Source organism: Columba livia, chromosome W, assembly GCF_036013475.1.
Source record: "Columba livia isolate bColLiv1 breed racing homer chromosome W, bColLiv1.pat.W.v2, whole genome shotgun sequence".
In the NCBI taxonomy this organism is placed as follows: domain Eukaryota; kingdom Metazoa; phylum Chordata; class Aves; order Columbiformes; family Columbidae; genus Columba; species Columba livia.
Window position 1 is genome coordinate 3,627,261 of NC_088641.1, and position 19,325 is coordinate 3,646,585.

General features: G+C 40.6%; 1 protein-coding gene across 1 annotated transcript in view; it reads left to right on the top strand.

Annotated features, from left to right (window-relative positions):
- The window catches only part of LOC135577055 (zinc finger SWIM domain-containing protein 6-like), a 193,088-nt gene that overhangs the window by 111,787 nt on the left and 61,976 nt on the right, over nt 1–19,325 (top strand). Inside the window, exon 3 of the mRNA XM_065044697.1 lies at nt 17,368–17,516. Within this exon, the coding sequence (XP_064900769.1) occupies nt 17,368–17,516 (149 nt within the window). The remainder of the gene's footprint in view (nt 1–17,367; nt 17,517–19,325) is intronic.

Below are 19,325 nucleotides of genomic sequence, written 5' to 3' on the forward strand. Positions count from 1 at the left end.
GGACAGCAGGCAGTGACAGGACCGGGTCTGTCATTTAGATGCCATTGATAAATACACTGTCTGCAAAAAACACACCTGAGTTGCAAAATACACTTTAGTTGTAAAACAAATGTTAGTTGCAAGAAATAAGTATTGGTACCGAATATATATAAATTCTAAGATGACTATATAGCACTTCCAATGTGATTACAAATATAAGCTTGAAGTCTAAGTGTCCTGGGGAAAACTTGGTAAAACTAAGTCTGCAACTCTTACCCGAAAGCATCCCTTTGGCATGGAGATGATAGGCACAGCCTGTCCACTGGTCCCAGAAGTATTATTCTGCTGTTCTCTTGACTTTTTAGTGGTGGTGTCTTCCCCCCCACCTCCCCCACTGTTAGGGTATTTTATACTATTTTCTATGTTTAGGTGGAGCTTGAGTGACTCTAGTCATGCATACCTTGATTGGTGTAAAAACTTGACTACACATGCTCGAAAATATGCTGGAGGTGTATACCCTTTGAGATGGATATGTGTTTTGGTATTATAATGAGATTATAATTAGCAAAGTTCATCCAACAGACAAATTTCTGGCTCAGTAACTAGCATTTTGGACAGAACTGAACATTTATCCTTTTTAATTGGCAGAAGCTGTACGATCTGGTTCCTGTACCTGTCGCGATTGAGATGGACAAATGACATAGACAAAGTTCTTCTTATGTACAAACAGCAGCCTTCATTTATTGCCACAAACGCTTTTTTATATAGTCTTTACCAGCTCATGTGTCTTTTTGCTATTGGTTACAGGCTGCAATAGTAACATATCATTGGCTAATTTTGCTAACGTCAGTGTTACTCTTTTACTCCCTTCTTTCTCATGGGTACACCTTAATATCTTCAAGGTCAGTCTCTGTTCCCATACCCTCCATCAGGGAATCCACGGACTGACTGTAGTCCCCCACAATTCCCTCTTTTTGTTTTTCAACTAGCCATAGACCTTTCATAGATTTTTCTACTATACATTGTACTCATTGTAAGATACAAGAGAGAAGCATTAATATTACTAATACAACCATCAATAGAACTGGACCATTTTTTATTAAATCCTTAATCCACCCTGTAATACCCCAACCATTCAACCATTTGTCTAAACCCCACTTTTCATGGTCGTATCATCTAACCTAATTGCTTTGTGAATTGATTCAGAATGATCAGACAAGTTCATGCAACACATACCATCAAAATCTTCACATCCATGTCCTTGAACTAATAACAAAAAGTCTACTGTGGCTCTGTTCTGCAGTGTAGCATGTCTTACAAAATCTACATCTAACAAAAGCCCACTTAAAGCCTTAGAAGTTCTGTTAGTTTGCTTAGCTAGCTAGCATCCTAATTTTTTTAAAGGATTTAGAGCTTTAGCTGTGCCAACACCAGATACAAGAGATCCTAAAACCCTTGACCCTGATCCCCAAAAATCTACATTATCATCACATTTTGACTCATATACATGCAAAAAAGCATTTTTCCCATCTTGCTCTTCTGTGATCTACTATCATGGATACATTGGGCGTTAAGAGAGTTAATTGTCCCAAAATACACAGTCCTCCAACAGCATTAGAAGGAATTCCTGGCCAGGCTCTGTCTCCACAGATCAAGAATACACCATGCAGGAGGTTTTGGGGTCACTGTCTCCCATTATCAATGACACCCGTTGGATTCTTCTGCAAGGCATTACACCATCGAGTTTCATTTCTATAGTCACCAAGGGTAGCATTAACATTTTGCAGTTTTTTCCATTCATGCTCTTGTGTATTGTCCTGACGCTTTTCACAAACCAGCTGGATACAAGCGTCCATGGGCACAGATCCCAGCAATTCCATTTCCTGTTCGATATCTGCTTCTGGGAGGCAATTAATCCAAAGTGCCATGTTTGTATTATTACAGTTTGTTGCAATGCCTCTGCACCGACCACTATTTTGAAACAGTCGTATGATGCTGCTGTAGTCATCAAGGGGGATGCCAACCAAGCATGTATGGAACGGGTTTTCCGGAGACGCCATAGCTAGGCATATAGAGACCTGGTCAGTCATGTTGGCTAAAGTAATCCACATGTTAGTCTTTGTCTGTGCAGGCATCCAAAACGCAGCAGCTGCAGCAGTCACTGTCAAGAAGATAACACAGGTTTCACATTTTGTGCCGGCAACCATTGCGGCCCATGATCTGTAAAGACACAAGCAAAGCCTCTCCCCCAGGTTACCAATTGATGTGGCCCTTCCCATTGACCATTAACTAGTGATTTGACCATAACTAATGTAGGTTCTTTCTGATTTACCATGTTTTTGGGTCATACTTGCAAAGTGTTTCATCATAGGGGGAATTTGGGCTGCACCACTTAGATATAAGTGATTCATCACATACAATGCTTTTGACAACTGGGTTTGTGGTGTTTTCCCTACTTCTCCCCCCTTTTTGTATAAAAAAAAAAGAAAAAACAAAAACAAAAACCACTTCAGAATCAGATACGTGCGTTGGACCTTGACTATGTACTCAGAATCACAAATCAAATTTAGAGGTTCCTCCTTAAAAAGCTCTAAGTAATAGAAAGCTGTGCCAAGTTCTGCTAATTGGGTTGAACCTTCAACAATTTTCACAGAATGATGCCAATTGTTATCTTCACGCCAGACCACTACAGCTTAATGAGACTTCCCAGAACCATCAACAAAAACTGTGCAAGTATGTAGGATCAGACCAGATACAAGTATGGTCTGTGACCTGATGTTAAAGACTTGAAGGTTCTGCAGCAATTTACATTTAGGCATGCCAAAAGCTGTGCTGTTAAGAAAATCAGCTAATGCAATTTACAAGGACATAGATTGCAAATTTTAAAAAATTCAAAATTAAATTTCACAAGTGGTACATATGTGACAAAAGGATCATGGTCTATTAAGACTTAAATTCATTCCTTGCAGTTTTTTGATCAGAGTAACAATTGGTATATCAGTCTGTTAGCAATCTCATCATACTGTCCCACAATAGCCACAGGTTGTTTCTATGTTGTAGCTATAAATAGACAAATCTGCAAGTCCAATCGAATGCAGTCATCCTGTACGGTTGTCATAAATTTATTCATCAAAGTTTCTAACTCCATTTTGGCTGTCGTATTTATTGGATATTGTTTTCCCTTACCAGATCAAAGTCCTGTTTCAGTTCTATCAGTGTAGTGTTGGCTTTACCAATACTTCAGCTGCCAATACTAGTGGAAATACTAGTGGAAACTAGTGGAAATATTTTTTTTTTTTCTTTCTCTTCTTGCTGCAGTTTAGACATAGCCAAGGCCATGCAGGTGGTGTAATAACTGGTACGAAGTGGGAGCTGCCAGGCACTGGCAGACTCCTCAGTTACAATGAGCTGACTTTATCTTGCAGCTTGACACAGGCCTGAAATTTATGTTCAAGCACAGACCTGGGATATTTTGCTCCTTTGTTTTTCCATTTCGTTTCAACCATAGTACACTTTATATGCAATTCTAATTAGCCCAGCAACAGTCACATTCCTCAGCCCCATCTCCCTTTTGCAATTTCTTACAGATGTCAAAAACCAGCATATTAACCATCAATCCATTATTTCCATTTTCCTAGGTCCAAATCAGTCCATATTCTAGCAACTTTTAAATACAACTCTCATCATAGCATTTAGTTTTCTTTCCCATACCTCCAATTCAAATCAGAGTTTAACAACTGAAATTCTTTTCTGGTCTCAAAATTATTAGAAAGCAATAAGAGCAAATTAACTTACAGTACCATACTTCATCCCATTTTTTTCCAAAGTTCTGCAGAACAACATTAATTGCAATACAGCACTATAACACAGACCACAAAGTTACTCTAATGTGTAAGGATGCATCCTAAGGGGGAGCAAGGTGGTATTTTAGCAGTGGAACCGGTTCCCGTTTTGTAATTATCTCCACAAACAAATTGTACCAAATTGTACCAAATATAAATATGCAAACTAAAATACTGAGCTCAGATATGAAAACCAAATACCAAGTTCAAATATGCAGATAGATCACAGTAACACTAATTCAAGACAATATCTCAATTTTAGCATTGCACCTTTAAGCTACTTACTGCTCAGCCAGGTAGTGGTGCCACTGGGTCTCCCTGAGAGAACAGGTCAGTGCGCGCTGGAGCCCAATCGGCACCCACCCCCCCACCGCTGCAGCAAGCTGGACTGGGCAAGGCTTTTATTAGTGTCTCATCTGGTGCGCTACAACTGTTATCCCAAAACCAGGATTCTTTATCTGGTGTGCATACAAAAGAGCCAAATCCAGCACATCGAGATGAGATACAGCCCATCACAGAGCTGCGTAAGTCTGAATGCCGGAATAAAGCTAGCATGCTAGAAAGAAAAGTAGCAGCTACTACACACAAAATCTTATCATCACATTCACGCAGTAAAGATCTAAATTGCTCATGGTCTTCTGTATTATCACAAAACGCACATTTTGAGTCAACGGATTCTCATGATTTAGCAGTCTGTGAACTTACTGTACCATGTAACAAGCAAAGACTTATTACAACTATAATATGCTTAAACAGATGCCTATGAAGAAAACAAGTTAATAAGGAAAACATCTATGACTGCTGTGTTACCAGTTAATTCTCTCTCAGCTCTCTCAGCGATATTTTTTCTTTTTTTTTTTTCTTTTTTGTTTTCTTTTTTTTTTTTTTTCTCTTCTTGCTTTAAAAAAACAACATTAATTGTAACAAAATGTTATACTTAAAGGTACTTAAAGGTTCTATTCTTCAGCCAGTTTTCCCAGTCATCTAACTTATACAGCAGCCACCACTGATTACAATATTTCACAAGATCTTCCTTCCTCATATTTCCAAGTGCTTTCCTATGTTTTAAAACACCTCCCAATACCAATTTCTTAGGAACACGACTGAAAACAGTCATTCCTGACTCCATCTCGTAAGTAAAAACCATGAGAAGAGGGAGGGAGGGAGGGGAAGCACAGGGCTGCTTGCAGTGCGAGATGGAAAAGTGGGGAGAAGGTTTACGGCGTACTTACACAATCAATACCACAAAGAAACAACTCTCACAACAACCAGTAAAACAATTAACTCACATTCCTGACAAGCTGCTTGATTTTCAGAGGGGCAATACACAGAAGCAGTAATATGTACTGTAAAACTCGCAGATAACACATTGATAGCAAACATTAGCTTTCTCTACTGCTAATTTCAACACCAGTGCATCCTTAGCTTCTAGGTTTTCAACCTGCTTATTGATGGCCTCTTGAAGATGGTCAATAAATTGCATGTAATTCTCATTGGGACCCTGTTTAATAGTCATTTATGATTTGGCTGCTTTGTTGGTTTCAGGCACCTTTATCATAGCTTGATATGCAAGGTCTATTGACTGCCTCAGGATTTCAGAAACTAATCGCACCTATAATTGTGATGTGCCAATTAGTGTCTCTTCCAAGAGTTGGGGGATACCCGCCCCTTTCAACAAATCCCCATCGTTCCTTCCTAAATGATCTATAGCTGTTACATTGCACAGGTCTAATTTTGCTTGAGTCTTTCATGGTTTTTATCTGATCTCGAGGTAACACGTACACATACTCCTTTTAACTTTTCAAGAAAATGCTGCAAACCCCTATCCTCATCTGAGTTATCAGATAACGCGGACTTGAACGGTGCTGGAGAATCATTAGTAACAGGGGGGTTCGGGATTTGGGACAGTGCCTTTTTTATTTTTTTTTCAAATGCAGTCCAGGGAAGCCACCCCCCTCTGCTGTCTTTGCATGTTCCCATTGCTCTTTTAATCCTCTCAAAGTCTCTAGCGACAAGTGCCATGTCGTTAACAGTTCAGTTCTTTCTTTGGATCCTTGGGTATTGTTATCAAACAGTTTATTTCCCAAGTCCATCCATTGTGACACACTAAATGCTGCCATCATATTAGCCTCTAAACCTTGTGTCTTGTCCCATAGTAACATCTTTCATAAAGTTAATTCCAGAAGGCTAATACCCTGCTTCTTCAGAAGCAACTTCCATGTAGATAATACCCTCTTCTTTAGAGAGGTTCCCTCCCATGTTCTTGGCGGCTCACCTAACACTCCAGGTGTCAGTGACTCTTCCATGATCTGGATCTATGGCAGCTCTCCCTGCTGCTCTCTCAGCTACACTGGGCTCCGTCTCCACGGCTCAACACCGTAATCCCCCACAAGTACCTGCCTTGTTATACAGGGCCTGGCCCTGGCCACAGTATTTTCACACCACTCCACCCCCCTTATCCCCTTAATGGGTAATCCACTGAGCTTCTTCATGCGCTACCATCCAAGAATGCAGGCGGGGGGGGGGGGGGAATCCATACAGAGCAGATTTCTTCCCCTTTGTGCTTTTGCCTTATATGCTAAAGATGTGGATCTAGCTTTATTCTCAATAAGCACATCCTTGATAATAAGTTTCAATAATTTGCCCCCTCAGTAATTATTCCACAACAAGCAGGGAAAGGTATGTGGTCTTAGTAGCAAACTGTGTTGCAGGGATTAAATTCAGGGTTGCCTGTATTCCTCTCCACAGCTCAGCTGTTCATCTGCTGAAACCTCGCCGGTGCCTGTTTGGGGCCACACTGCACCTCAAGCGAAGTCGCTGCCTTTTGGTTGACTGTTCAGATCTACTTGGTGTTGAGCCTGAGTCTTCTTGCCAGCTATCGCTAGGGCTTCATTTCTCAGCTCCCTCCTGCAGTCCTGTTGCTTGTTCAGGTAGTTTCTTGTCTACTCACCCGGTCCCACATCTTCAGAAGAAAAGCCTAATTATAAAAATCCTGTCTGTTGCTCAAGAGTGATGTGTGTGCTAGTGGGACAGAAGCAGACTAGGTCAATCAGCATTCACCTGACTGTAAGTGAAATCTAGTGATCTTGAAAAGTGCCTGGTTGAGAGATGTGGAGATAGTCATGTCTCAACCCCAAAACAAGAGTGATGTGGGCAGTGGGAGCTGAGGCTTCCCTAGCAGCACCACCAGGTGGCCCAGCTGCTGCCAGGGCTGCAAGGGGGGTTTGAATTTGTGTCAGATCAAACGCACCATCTCCATGCCTTGTTAGTTCATGACTGTTGCTGAAGAAATTATGTTGAAAGATCAGTAAACTATAACCGTAGCTGGTGCTGGTTACATGTATATTGTAATTTCTTTATACGTCTTGATTCAAAATTTCTATCATACTGAGTGTAGCCTATATACAAACTTGTGAGGAAATACGGCTCTGAGTCAGAAGTATTAATATCTGTAATACTGTCCTGATTAGCATTATAGAGCTCAGACCCTCAGCTTGGTGTCTTCAGCTTTTATAGTCTTCTAACCCAGTATCATGAAAATAATACTGGTGTAAGTATAGTGATGCTGAGCTCCTGGGAAAAGCATATTTGGGATTGTGCTGGGTAAAGAGGCCTTAGTCAGGGCAGTGCTGCTGGCATGGGGCAGCAGGCATCCTTGTTCTTGTAACGGAACGCTGTTTAAAGAATCTGTGGTAGCTATGTTGAAATTTAACCTTCTAGCACAAACTGACCAATGAGCTTTTGATAAAAAGTAAACAGTTACAAAAGGAATTTTGGTTTTTTGCCTAAACAGGGAAGCTTAGCTGAGGAATCTTAGGCTATATTTAATACAACTTAAAAGAAGAAATACCAAAATTATTGTCCTCGTTTTGGTAAAAACAAGTTTCTCTTGTAGTGAATTTGCCTGTCAGCTAAAGCCTTCTTATTAGCTGCTTTCCTGAAAGCCAAATAGATGTTTTGGTAGACATAGCAATGATATGCAAGGTCGCTGGACTGATTAAGGATGGATGCACATCTCGCGAGAGGGGCAACAAGAAACAGGTGACCAAAAGACTGACCAACTGAAGTATTCCATCCCATTCACATGATACTTCATATAGAAGTGGAAGATCACGAGGATCTAGTTCCTTTTTCCTTATGGCTGACATTAGGAGAGGACCTTGCTAGCCGTCCCTGCAAACTGAGGCCTAGTGACAGACTGAATCCAGCTCCGGTTGGCTGCAGAGTCCAGTCTAGGACTATGGGTGCCGGCTCTGCAGTTGCTGGGACTTTCAAGATTGGTTTTGTATATTTTGTATTATTTTATCTATTTTTATTGGTAGCATTAGTAAAACATTTTTAATTTCTCCAACTCTCTTCTCTCTGTCCTTCTTTCCCTCCCAATCACCTGTCCTTAGTGGGAAGGGGGGAGAGGGAGGGGGGAGAGGGGGTTGACAATACATCTTGCCACGGTTTTATTGTCACCCTGCAATCAAACCTTGACAATTATTTAAATATAAATCTTCATTTAACTGAGGGATAAATGTGTATGGTTTGTATATTGGTGCTTTTGTATAGTTCCTTTTCACAGGTCTTTTATCTGTGTTTTAGGGCAATGAAATATTTAAATTATTTGCAAGGTGATACTGCAAATCTGTGTCTGTTCAACAGCTGCACTCTTTGTTCTCATGTGGCTTGATTTCCCTTTTTATCTTGTTCTTTGCAACTGAAGAACTATCAGCCTGTGTTTCACATAGCTGACTGCATTGAAAGCCCCTTAAAACTAACATAGTAAAGATGGAAGCACTCACAGAAGAGCTTGGTTTTCATTCCTTGGTTTTTGTACTGTCTTGGGCTTGATTCCTGTCTTCTGAGATACTCTTATGTTTCCTGTGGAAGGCAGGACAGTTCTTTCATATCTTCAAAGACACAATTTCTTGTTAATCTAAATATATACATGGACAGCAATGCAGCGCTCACAGCTATAGGCTCTGAAGTTGCAGGCAGTTTAAGAAGTTGCAGAGCTGGAAGACTTTTTTTGACTCTCAGCAACTAGTAGACAAGACATCCATCTGACCCTTTAAATCTTCTGGTTTTGTATTTTCATTGAATAAAGATTCTAGCATTCCCTGCAACTGCTTAAAAGATTCACCTACATGGCAGAGCTGCAATTGTGAAATAAAGGCTTAAATCAATAGAATAAATGTTTCTATACATCTTTCAATTCCTATGCATCTGAAGAGTTGTAGCTGTCTTTGCTTTCCATGTTCTCAGGACTTCCTTGAAAGCAAGTTTTTACAAATCATGTAATTTTCCTTCGTTGCCAGTATCCTTCCTTTAGTATTGGCTACAGAGGTAACATGATCTGGGATTTAAAAGGATAGATTGTGTTATGCTATTCAATTTTTAACATCTTCTCAAAACTTAAGATAGAGATAGAGATTACACAGTTGTGACAAGCCCAAAATTAAAATGTCGAGTTAATTTGAGTTTTGGGCATGCTTAAAATACCTTACATCTGATATGGTGATCCTGAGTTGTTTCCTTGACAGTCTAGGTAAGTGCTTTTCAACCTTTTCAGTTGGAATACCTTTTGAAAAATATCCAGTGAAGGTGCAGGCTTCTTCAGAAATATGAAGATGGTTAAATGTTGCAAGAACTTGTTTTGTCTGCATTTAGAAGAGGCCACAAGTGGAAAATCACTGATCCCAACTGCAAAATTAGAGTTAGAGTGTGGGAGATTTTCTTGAAGTTAATGTGTGGATGGGTTTCTATTAGATGGAGATTTGTTATTAAACTAGCGAGGCCCAAAGGAATTTCAAGGCCACCTTGGAAAGGTGAAAACACAACGTAAATCAACAGACCTATTAGCAGTGAGACTCGGGCGTTTGGACAGCTTGTGAACATGGACAATACCCAATCAGCTAATGCATGCTTGGAGCATGGATGTGTGATCAGGAAATAACTGCATATATAAGGAGGCTTGTTTCTGTAATAAATGGCTTAGCTTGAATTCATATTGGATTGTGTGGAGTCCATGAGTTTTCGCCCTTGCAAGTGGTGACCCCAATGTGATCCAGAAGGAGAATTTACGGTGAGGGGACGACTGCTGTGGGGAGCGAGCCCCAGCTGGAACAGCTCAGCTGGATCGTGACCGAGACACAGTCTGCGGGCTGCGTGACTCCTGATTGATCACTACAGAAGCGACAGAGGAGGGATAAAGGATCCGATATCGTTGCAACGGACACCCAAAGAGGTGAGCAGCTGGGGGCGAGAGGAGATGGGGCAGAATATTTTTAAAGAAGAAGAAGAAATACTACAGCTCCTCTTGCATATCCTCCCTATGAGAGGAGTGAAGTATGAGGAGAGTAACCTCAAAAGACTATTAATTTGGTGCAGAGGCAATGGGTTTCCTGCTGACCTGTTAGGAGCTTTTCAAATAGAGACTTTGGAAAAAGTGGGAACTGTGTTGTGGAAGGCAATCACTCGCAGTGAAAAAGATATTCTCGGCCTTGTAACCGCCTGGCAACTGATAATTACTACAGTGAAGCAATTAAAACCTGAAAAGACTGTTATAAGCATTAGTGACGCAAAACTTAAACTTGAACTTTGGGATGATATAGGGCAGAAATTATGGGATAAAGTCAGCAATGGAGATAAAGAAGCTAAATCATTATCAACTACATGGAAGTTTATAATTACCACCTTAAAAGATCTTAAGGCTGAACGATCTGCTGCTGCCGGAATTTTTTGCAGTGTTGCAGCCTGATAAGTATCCTGAAAGTCGCTGTGAAGTTTACCCGGTTCGTGTCTTTGATACCCTCCCTACTCCATCCCCTGCTGTGTCTTCGGCACCCCAGATGGTTCAGCAGTCTGGGGCGGGGGGAGGAAAAATGCCGAGCGGGTGGCCTCCTGTACCATTGCCCAACCCTGGTGAGAACAGCAAGTCCAGAGGATTGGAGTCAGACAACTTGCCCAAAGAACCTGTGAAAGGTGAGAATGCTAAAGTTGTAAACAAGTGTACTACCAGTCCTTTTACCAATCTGTATCTGCCTTTACCGCCTTTTAACCCTCCAACTTCCACGAGAGAGCAGAAGGAGTCACTGGATAAGAACTGGACAAAAGAACTGCGTGAAAGATTAGATCAGTTAATAGCAAGTGAATCCAACAGTCAGCAATGCGGTCATGATGATCATGACGGGAAAGGGGATGCTCCTGGGGACTCAGGTTATACAAATAATTATGATGCTAGAAAGTATTGGCGAGAATGTGCACTGTTCCGAACCTCCCTGTTACTAATGATTCTCCAGCACCGTTCAAGTCCGCGTTATCTGATGGCTCGCATGAGGGTCTGCAGCATTTTCTTGAAAAGTTGAAGGGAAAAAGAGTATGTGTATGTGTTGCCTCGAGATCAGATAAAAACTCAAGCAAAATTAGACCTGTGCAATGTAACAGCTATAGATCATTTAGGAAGGAACGATGGGGATTTGTTGAAAGGGGCGGGTATCCCCCAACTCTTGGAAGAGACACTAATTGGCACATCACAATTATAGGTGCGATTAGTTTCTGAAATCCTGAGGCAGTCAATAGACCTTGCATATCAAGCTATGATAAAGGTGCCTGAAACCAACAAAGCAGCCAAATCATAAATGACTATTAAACAGGGTCCCAATGAGAATTACATGCAATTTATTGACCATCTTCAAGAGGCCATCAATAAGCAGGTTGAAAACCTAGAAGCTAAGGATGCACTGGTGTTGAAATTAGCAGTAGAGAAAGCTAATGTTTGCTATCAATGTGTTATCTGCGAGTTTTACAGTACATATTACGTGCTTCTGTGTATTGCCCCTCTGAAAATTAAGCAGCTTGTCAGGAATGTGAGTTAATTGTTTTACTGGTTGTTGTGAGAGTTGTTTCTTTGTGGTATTGATTGTGTAAGTACGCCGTAAACCTTCTCCCCACTTTTCCATCTCGCACTGCAAGCAGCCCTGTGCTTCCCCTCCCTCCCTCCCTCCCTCCCTCTTCTCATGGTTTTTACTTACGAGATGGAGTCAGGAATGACTGTTTTCAGTCGTGTTCCTAAGAAATTGGTATTGGGAGGTGTTTTAAAACATAGGAAAGCACTTGGAAATATGAGGAAGGAAGATCTTGTGAAATATTGTAATCAGTGGTGGCTGCTGTATAAGTTAGATGACTGGGAAAACTGGCTGAAGAATAGAACCTTTAAGTACCTTTAAGTATAACATTTTGTTACAATTAATGTTGTTTTTTTAAAGCAAGAAGAGAAAAAAAAAAAAAGAAAACAAAAAAAAAAAAAAAGAAAAAATATCGCTGAGAGAGAATTAACTGGTAACACAGCAGTCATAGATGTTTTCCTTATTAACTTGTTTTCTTCATAGGCATCTGTTTAAGCATATTATAGTTGTAATAAGTCTTTGCTTGTTACATGGTACAGTAAGTTCACAGACTGCTAAATCATGAGAATCTGTTGACTCAAAATGTGCGTTTTGTGATAATACAGAAGACCATGAGCAATTTAGATCTTTACTGCGTGAATGTGATGATAAGATTTTGTGTGTAGTGGCTGCTACTTTTCTTTCTAGCATGCTAGCTTTATTCCAGCATTCAGACTTACGCAGCTCTGTGATGGGCTGTATCTCATCTCGATGTGCTGGATTTGGCTCTTTTGTATGCACACCAGATAAAGAATCCTGGTTTTGGGATAACAGTTGTAGCGCACCAGATGAGACACTAATAAAAGCCTTGCCCAGTCCAGCTTGCTGCAGCGGTGGGGGGGCGGGTGCCGATTGGGCTCCAGCACGCACTGACCCGTTTTGTCAGGGAGACCCAGAGGTACCTCTGCCTGGCTGGGCAGTAAGTGGTTCAACAGTGCAATGCTAAAATTGAGATATTGTCTTGAATTAGTGTAACTGTGATCTATCTGCATATTTGAACTTGGTATTTGGTTTTCATATCTGAGCTCAGTATTTTAGTTTGCATATTTATATTTGGTACCAAAAGAATTTTGTTTGTGGAGATAATTACAAAATGGAAACCGGTTCCACTGCTAAAATACCACCTTGCTCCCCCTTAGGATGCATCCTTACACATTAGAGTAATTGCTTATATTGTTATCTAGTAATTTTGAGACCAGAAAAGAATTTAAATTGTTAAACTCTGATTTGCATTAAAAAAACAAAACCCCCCAAAAAACAACAACAACAAAAACAAAACAAAACAAACAAACAAAAAAAAACACAAACAAACAAACAAACAAAAAATTAAAAAACAAACAAAAAAACACCTAAATGCTATCATGGATGTGAACTTGGTATTGTATGAAGTTGTATTTAAAAGTTGCTAGAATATGTAGAATATGAACTGATTTGCATCTAGGAAAATGGAATAATGGATTGATGTTTAATATACTGGTTTTTGACATCTGTAAATTGTAAATGGGGCTGAGGAATGTAATGACTGTTGAGCTAATTGGAATTGCGTATAAAGTGTATTATGGTTGGAATGAAATGGGAAAACAAGAAAGCAAAATATCCCAGGTCTACATTTGAACATAAATTTCAGGTGTGTGTCAAGCTGCAAGATAAACTCAGCTCTTTGTAACTGAGGAGTCTGCCAGAGCCTCCCACTTAGCACCAGCGATTCCGCCACCTGCGTGGCCTTGGCTACATCTGAACTGCAGCAAGAAGAGAAAGAAGAAAAAAATGGAAAAACCTGTTTGCGTGCTGCTAAGCGGAGAAAGGGGGGCTTTATTCCCCCCGCTCTGTCTTTTTTTTCCTGAGGTGGTGTCATCCATCCTTGTTGTGGCACTGCATTGCTTCTCGGCTTTGAATCAGGACTTGTTGGCGCTGTTTCTTTTTTGCTTCAGTCTTGTTTCCTAGGTTCTGGCACATCTGGGGAGAGAGCTCATCATTTTGCCTCCTTGCTGAAGTCAGTCTTTTCACACTGGTCTGCTTTGGGGGTTCAGAGTGCTCAGCGCTTCTCTGGGTCAGAGTGGTACTGATTTGGGTGTGGAGTGGAGCCAGGTTGGTTTGATGTGGAGTTTAAACTGATTTGTTTTCATGCTGTACTGGAGATCCTGCCATCTCAGATGGGGGCAAGAGGGAGGCTTTATTCCCCCCCCGCGCCCCCCCCAGCAATGTTACTGCTAGAGAACTGTGATACTGCATGAAGGAGTCTGAGGGTGAAATTTAAAGGCATCGCCAGTGGATCCATACTTCTAATGAAGCTGGGAAATTAAACCAAAAATTTTTTTTAATATAGTTATTCTGTGGTAACTAGTTGTAAGAGACTTCTTAGTAAATTCACCATGCTAGTTTTTGAGGTCATGGGAGATAATGAAAGAAAGGCCATTTTTTGAGACCAATGGAATGCCAAATTTGGAACAAAGTTTTACCATATGAATTCTTGTATTTGCCAGAAAGCCCTATACCTCTCTTGGGTCAAGATTTGTTAAGTAAATTGTAAGCTCAAATAACGTTTTCTGAGAATTCTGTTTAGTTGCGTGTCCTACAAGAAGCTGCTTGGATGGTGCAGATCTGCTTGCTGCAAGTGAGGAATCTCCAAGGAAATTTTGAATGCTGTATTTCTACTAGTATTAACAGCCAATGTTTCGATAAAGCAAATACTACACTGACAGAACTGAAACAGGATTTCGATCCGGTAAGGGAAAACAATATCCAATAAATATGACAGCCAAAATGGAGTTGGAAACTTTGAGGAATAAATTTATGACAACCTTACAGGCTGACTGCATTCGATTGGATTTGCAGATTTGTCTGTTTATAGCTACAACACAGAAACAACCTGTGGCTATTGTGCGACGGTATGATGAAATTGCTAACAGACTGATATACCGATTGTTACTCTGATCAAGAAATGCAGGGAATGAATTTAAGTCTTAATAGGCCATGATCTTTTTGTCACATATGTACCATTTGTGAAATTTAATTTTGATTTTTTATTTACAATCTATGTCCTTGTAAATTGCACTAGCTGGTTTTCTTAACAGCACAGCTGTTGGCATGCCTAAATGTAAATTGCTGCAGAACCTTCAAGTCTTTAACATCAGTTCACAGACCATACTTGTATCTGGTCTGATCCTACATACTTGCACAGTTTTTGTTGATGGTTCTGGGAAGTCTCGTTAAGCTGTAGTGGTCTGGCGTGAAGATAACAATTGGCATCATTCTGTAAAATTATTGAAGGTTCAACTCAATTAGCAGAACTTGGCACAGCTTTCCATTACTTAGAGCTTTTTAAGGAGGAACCTCTAAATTTGATTTGTGATTCTGAGTACGTAGTCAAGGTCCAACGCACGTATCTGATTCTGAAGTGGTTTTTTGTTTTTGTTTTTTCTTTTTTTTTAAACAAAAAGGGGGGAGAAGTAGGGAAAACACCACAAACCCAGTTGTCAAAAACATTGTATGTGATGAATAACTTATATCTAAGTGGTGCAGCCCAAATTCCCCCTATGATGAAACACTTTGCAAGTATGACCCAAAAACATGGTAAATCAGAAAGAACCTACATTAGTTATGGTCAAATCACTAGTTAATGGTCAATGGGAAGGGCCACATCAACTGATAACCTGGGGAAAAGGTTATGTTTGTGTCATTACAGGCCAAGGACTGAAGTGGATTCCCGCGGAATGGGTCAAGCCATGGCTGAATAAAGACGACAAAGATTCAAGGGATGCAGATGGACAGGAGGGAGATAAGTTGTGAGGACTGTTTCAGATGTAAACCATGGATCCTAATTCAGTGTTATAGATGCTCACAGACCTGGTGGTCTAGAAGCCCATTAGCAAGCAGGTGGTGTACCTTCTGTGGAGAATGGCAATTTGAACAAACAGCAGGAGAGTCAAAAGGGCAATATTACATTTAGATAGTAAATGACAAAATGAGGTAAAATTATGAGACATTCCTACCATAGTATCTATTGCACTCTTTCTCACTGATCTAGCATCTGGTAAAGCTTTAGGAGACATATCCAAGTTAAGCTATTGGTCTTTTAAACAGGCTAATCTAACTTCTGAAATACTAACTCAATTAATATTAGATGTTGATGGTATTAGGCATACTACTCTACAAAATCGCATAGTTATAGATCTTTTACTTTTAACACTAGGTCATGGTTGTGAAGAATTTGAGAGAATGTGTTGTATTAACTTGTCTTATCCTTCTGAATCTATTCATAGTACTTTAGACAAACTAAAACAGCACATTAATAAGATTGTCATAGGAGAATTAAGGTTTAACAAATGGCTTAAAAGCGAGGAAATAGTTGGGTAGTTGTTAGATCTTATTATGTAAGGCTTAGCTACATTATATGTAACTGTAATCATTGTTGTTAATCATATGTTGTATGTTGCAGTGTATTTCAAAGATGATTCAGTGCGCTGTAAACAAGGCCTGGCTGGTTCAAAAACAAAAAGGGGGAATTGTGGGAGATTTGAGGGATTTTCTTGAAGTTAATTTGTGGATGGGTTTCTATTAGATGGAGATTTATTTCTGAACTAGCCAGGTCCAAAAAGAATCTCAAGGCCAGCTCGAAAGCTGAAAACAGGACCTGCTGTGGGAGTGAGGCAGTTCTGCAATAACAGGGCCTCAACAAGACATCAATCAACAGACCTATTAGCAGTGAGACTCGGGCGCGTGGACAGCTCATGAACATGGACAATATCCAGTCAGCTAATGCATGCTTGGAGCGTGGACGCGTGATCAGGAAATAACTGCATATATAAGGAGGCTTGTTTCTGTAATAAATGGCTTCGCTTGAATTCATATTGGATTGTGTGGAGTCCATGATTTTTCGCCCTCGAATTAGAGCAACCTGTGGCTAAAGCACTGCCTTATGTAAATCCATGCACTTTAGTTGGCACTAGGCTAATTCAGGTAGAGTTGCTCTGAATTGACTTTGTGCTGATGACATTGCTGATGTAAGAATGCTCCTTCAGAAGCACCATAGTCTTACACGGCTGCAACTCTTATTTATGATAGAAATCTCTTTAGTGCTTAAATACTTTAGGTCTGTTTGGGGATTTATTTTTTTTTATTTGTTTAGCTTTGCAAGAGCCATCACAGCTCAGAGGCATTGAGTTGATTATTTTCTTCATGTTCATCAATAGCAATGTTCATTAGTAGTCACTTAGCCTAAGCAAGATTGCTGAAGGTTCAAAAATTACACAGGTGTTTTGAGGAGAGTGGTTTTAACATTGCAGTTGTTGAAATACTATGTAAAGTGTAATTTTCTTTGTAAAAGCATTCTAGAATAGCTGCTGATATGGGAGGAAAAAACTCACCTTGATTTTAATATTTCATTATAAAATTTTGTTTATTTAAATACCTTTTCATAGGCTATTATTTCTAAGTGCTTAAGATTACTGAGGAGAAATTTAGGTCTATTTTAAAGAACTTTTAGATTAAAGTCAAGACATCCAAAATGGAACAATACACAAATCCAAAAACTGCTGCAGTACTCCTTTCCCATGGAACCACAAACCTCTCTTCTTTATACAGAACATTATGATTTTTTTCGCTGTTTGCAGGTGCTCCTGACCCAACAGCAGGTGCTAGCATAGATGATGAAAACTGCTGGCATTTGGATGAAGAACAGGTCCAAGAACAGGTTAAACTCTTCCTCTCCCAAGGCGGATACCATGGATCAGGGAAGCAGCTCAATTTGCTTTTTGCAAAGGTATGTTGAGTGCTCTAAACCTTCCTTCTTTTCTCTCCCTCCACTCCCCCAGCCAGTCTGTACTTGTTAAAATCTTACTCAAAGTCCTGTTGTTTTAAAACAAGACAAAGCCTTGGGAACATGATGGCAAGTTAATAGTGCAGTGGAACACAATGTGGTCTGTCTTGAAATCAGTTTAAGGATATGAAGTAACATCTAAACTTTCTGCAGGTTTGCTGTTCTCTTCCTTCCTACCCCCAAAATGTTGGAGAAACCTGTAAAAATGATGATCTTGCAGCAGCTTGCATAATACAGCTGTGGATTACTTGCGGAAGAAGTGTGTTTGCGGAATTACAATGGGATACTGAAATTAAAAATTGTTGTTAAAATTAAGGAAGGCAGACTATTTTTTTTCTACTTGTGCTGGGTCGGCCGAGATAGGGGTGTCAAACTTATTTTCACCGGGGGCCACATCAGGACTGTATAAATGTAATTTTAGGACTGTATAAATAGTCCTAAAATTACATTCAGCCCTTTGAAGGCAACCATGAGGCTGATGTGTCTCCAAGTGAAAATGAGTTTAACACCCCTGTTATATAAGGTCATGCTCAGTTACAAAAGAAGGGCTGGCCGGGGGGGAGTCTCTCTTTCTTGCTACCGGGAGTGGAGTGATCCGGGACATTCTTAGTTCTCTCTGGACCATGCAGTTTGGTGCTATTGTGCTTTGGGTGCGAGCTGCTGTCTGGGACAGGGGTGAGGTTTTGGTTCTGGCCACAGCCGGAAATCCACAATTTCTGCTTTGGAAAAGGTGAAAGGCAATACTTGGATTACCACGTGGTGAGAGATCATGCTTTTTATCCATTTCTTTGTGTATTCTTTCATTATTTTTATTGTTTATTTGTTTGTTGTGGTGTTTTTCTTCTTTTTTCACTGTTCCGTTCAACTGTTCTTATCCCAACCCACAAGTTTTGCCTTTTGTTTCCCAATTTTCCTCCCCATCCCACCGGGGGTCAGGGGAGGGGTGAGTGAGCAGCACATGGTTTTAGTTGCCGGCTGGGGTGGAGGGGCTGGGTCTAAACTATGACAATCCTTTTTGGTGAACCAGGCAGGAGATGTGAAGGGTTGGGATAAAGACAGATCTGACCAGAGCATGTTAAAATATGCATTTACAATATTAGTTAAATAGTTGCTGGTCACAATGTTGCTTGTTTGGCAACCTGCTACACCACTTAGACACACATAAGTCCATGGGGCCAGATGGGATCCATCCAGTGGTACTGAGAGAGCTGGCGGAGGTGACCACCAAGCCACTTTCAATCGTGTATAAGCAGTCCTGGCTAACCGGGGAGGTCCTGTTTAACTGGAAGTTGTCAAACATGATGCCCATCTACAAGAAGGGTTGGAAGGATGATCCGGAAAATTACAGGCCTGTCAGTCTGACCTCGGTGCCGGGGAAGGTTATGGAACTGATCATCCTGAGTGCCATCATGCGGCACATAGAATTCAGCCAGGTGATCAGGCCCAGTCAGCATGGGTTTATGAAAAGCAAGTCCTACTTGACCAACCTGATCTCCTTCTATGACAAGGTGACCCGCTGAGTGGATGAGGAATGTGGATGTTGTGTACTTAGACTTCAGTAAAGCCTTTGACACTGTTTACCACGACATTCTCCTGGAGAAGCTGACAGCTCACGGCCTGGATGGGTATACACTTCGCTGGGTAAAGAACTAGCTGGATGGTCCGACCCAAAGAGCTGTGATGAATGGAGTCAAATCCAGTTGGCAACCGGTTGTGAGTCATGTTCCCCAGGGCTTGGTACTGGGGCCAGTT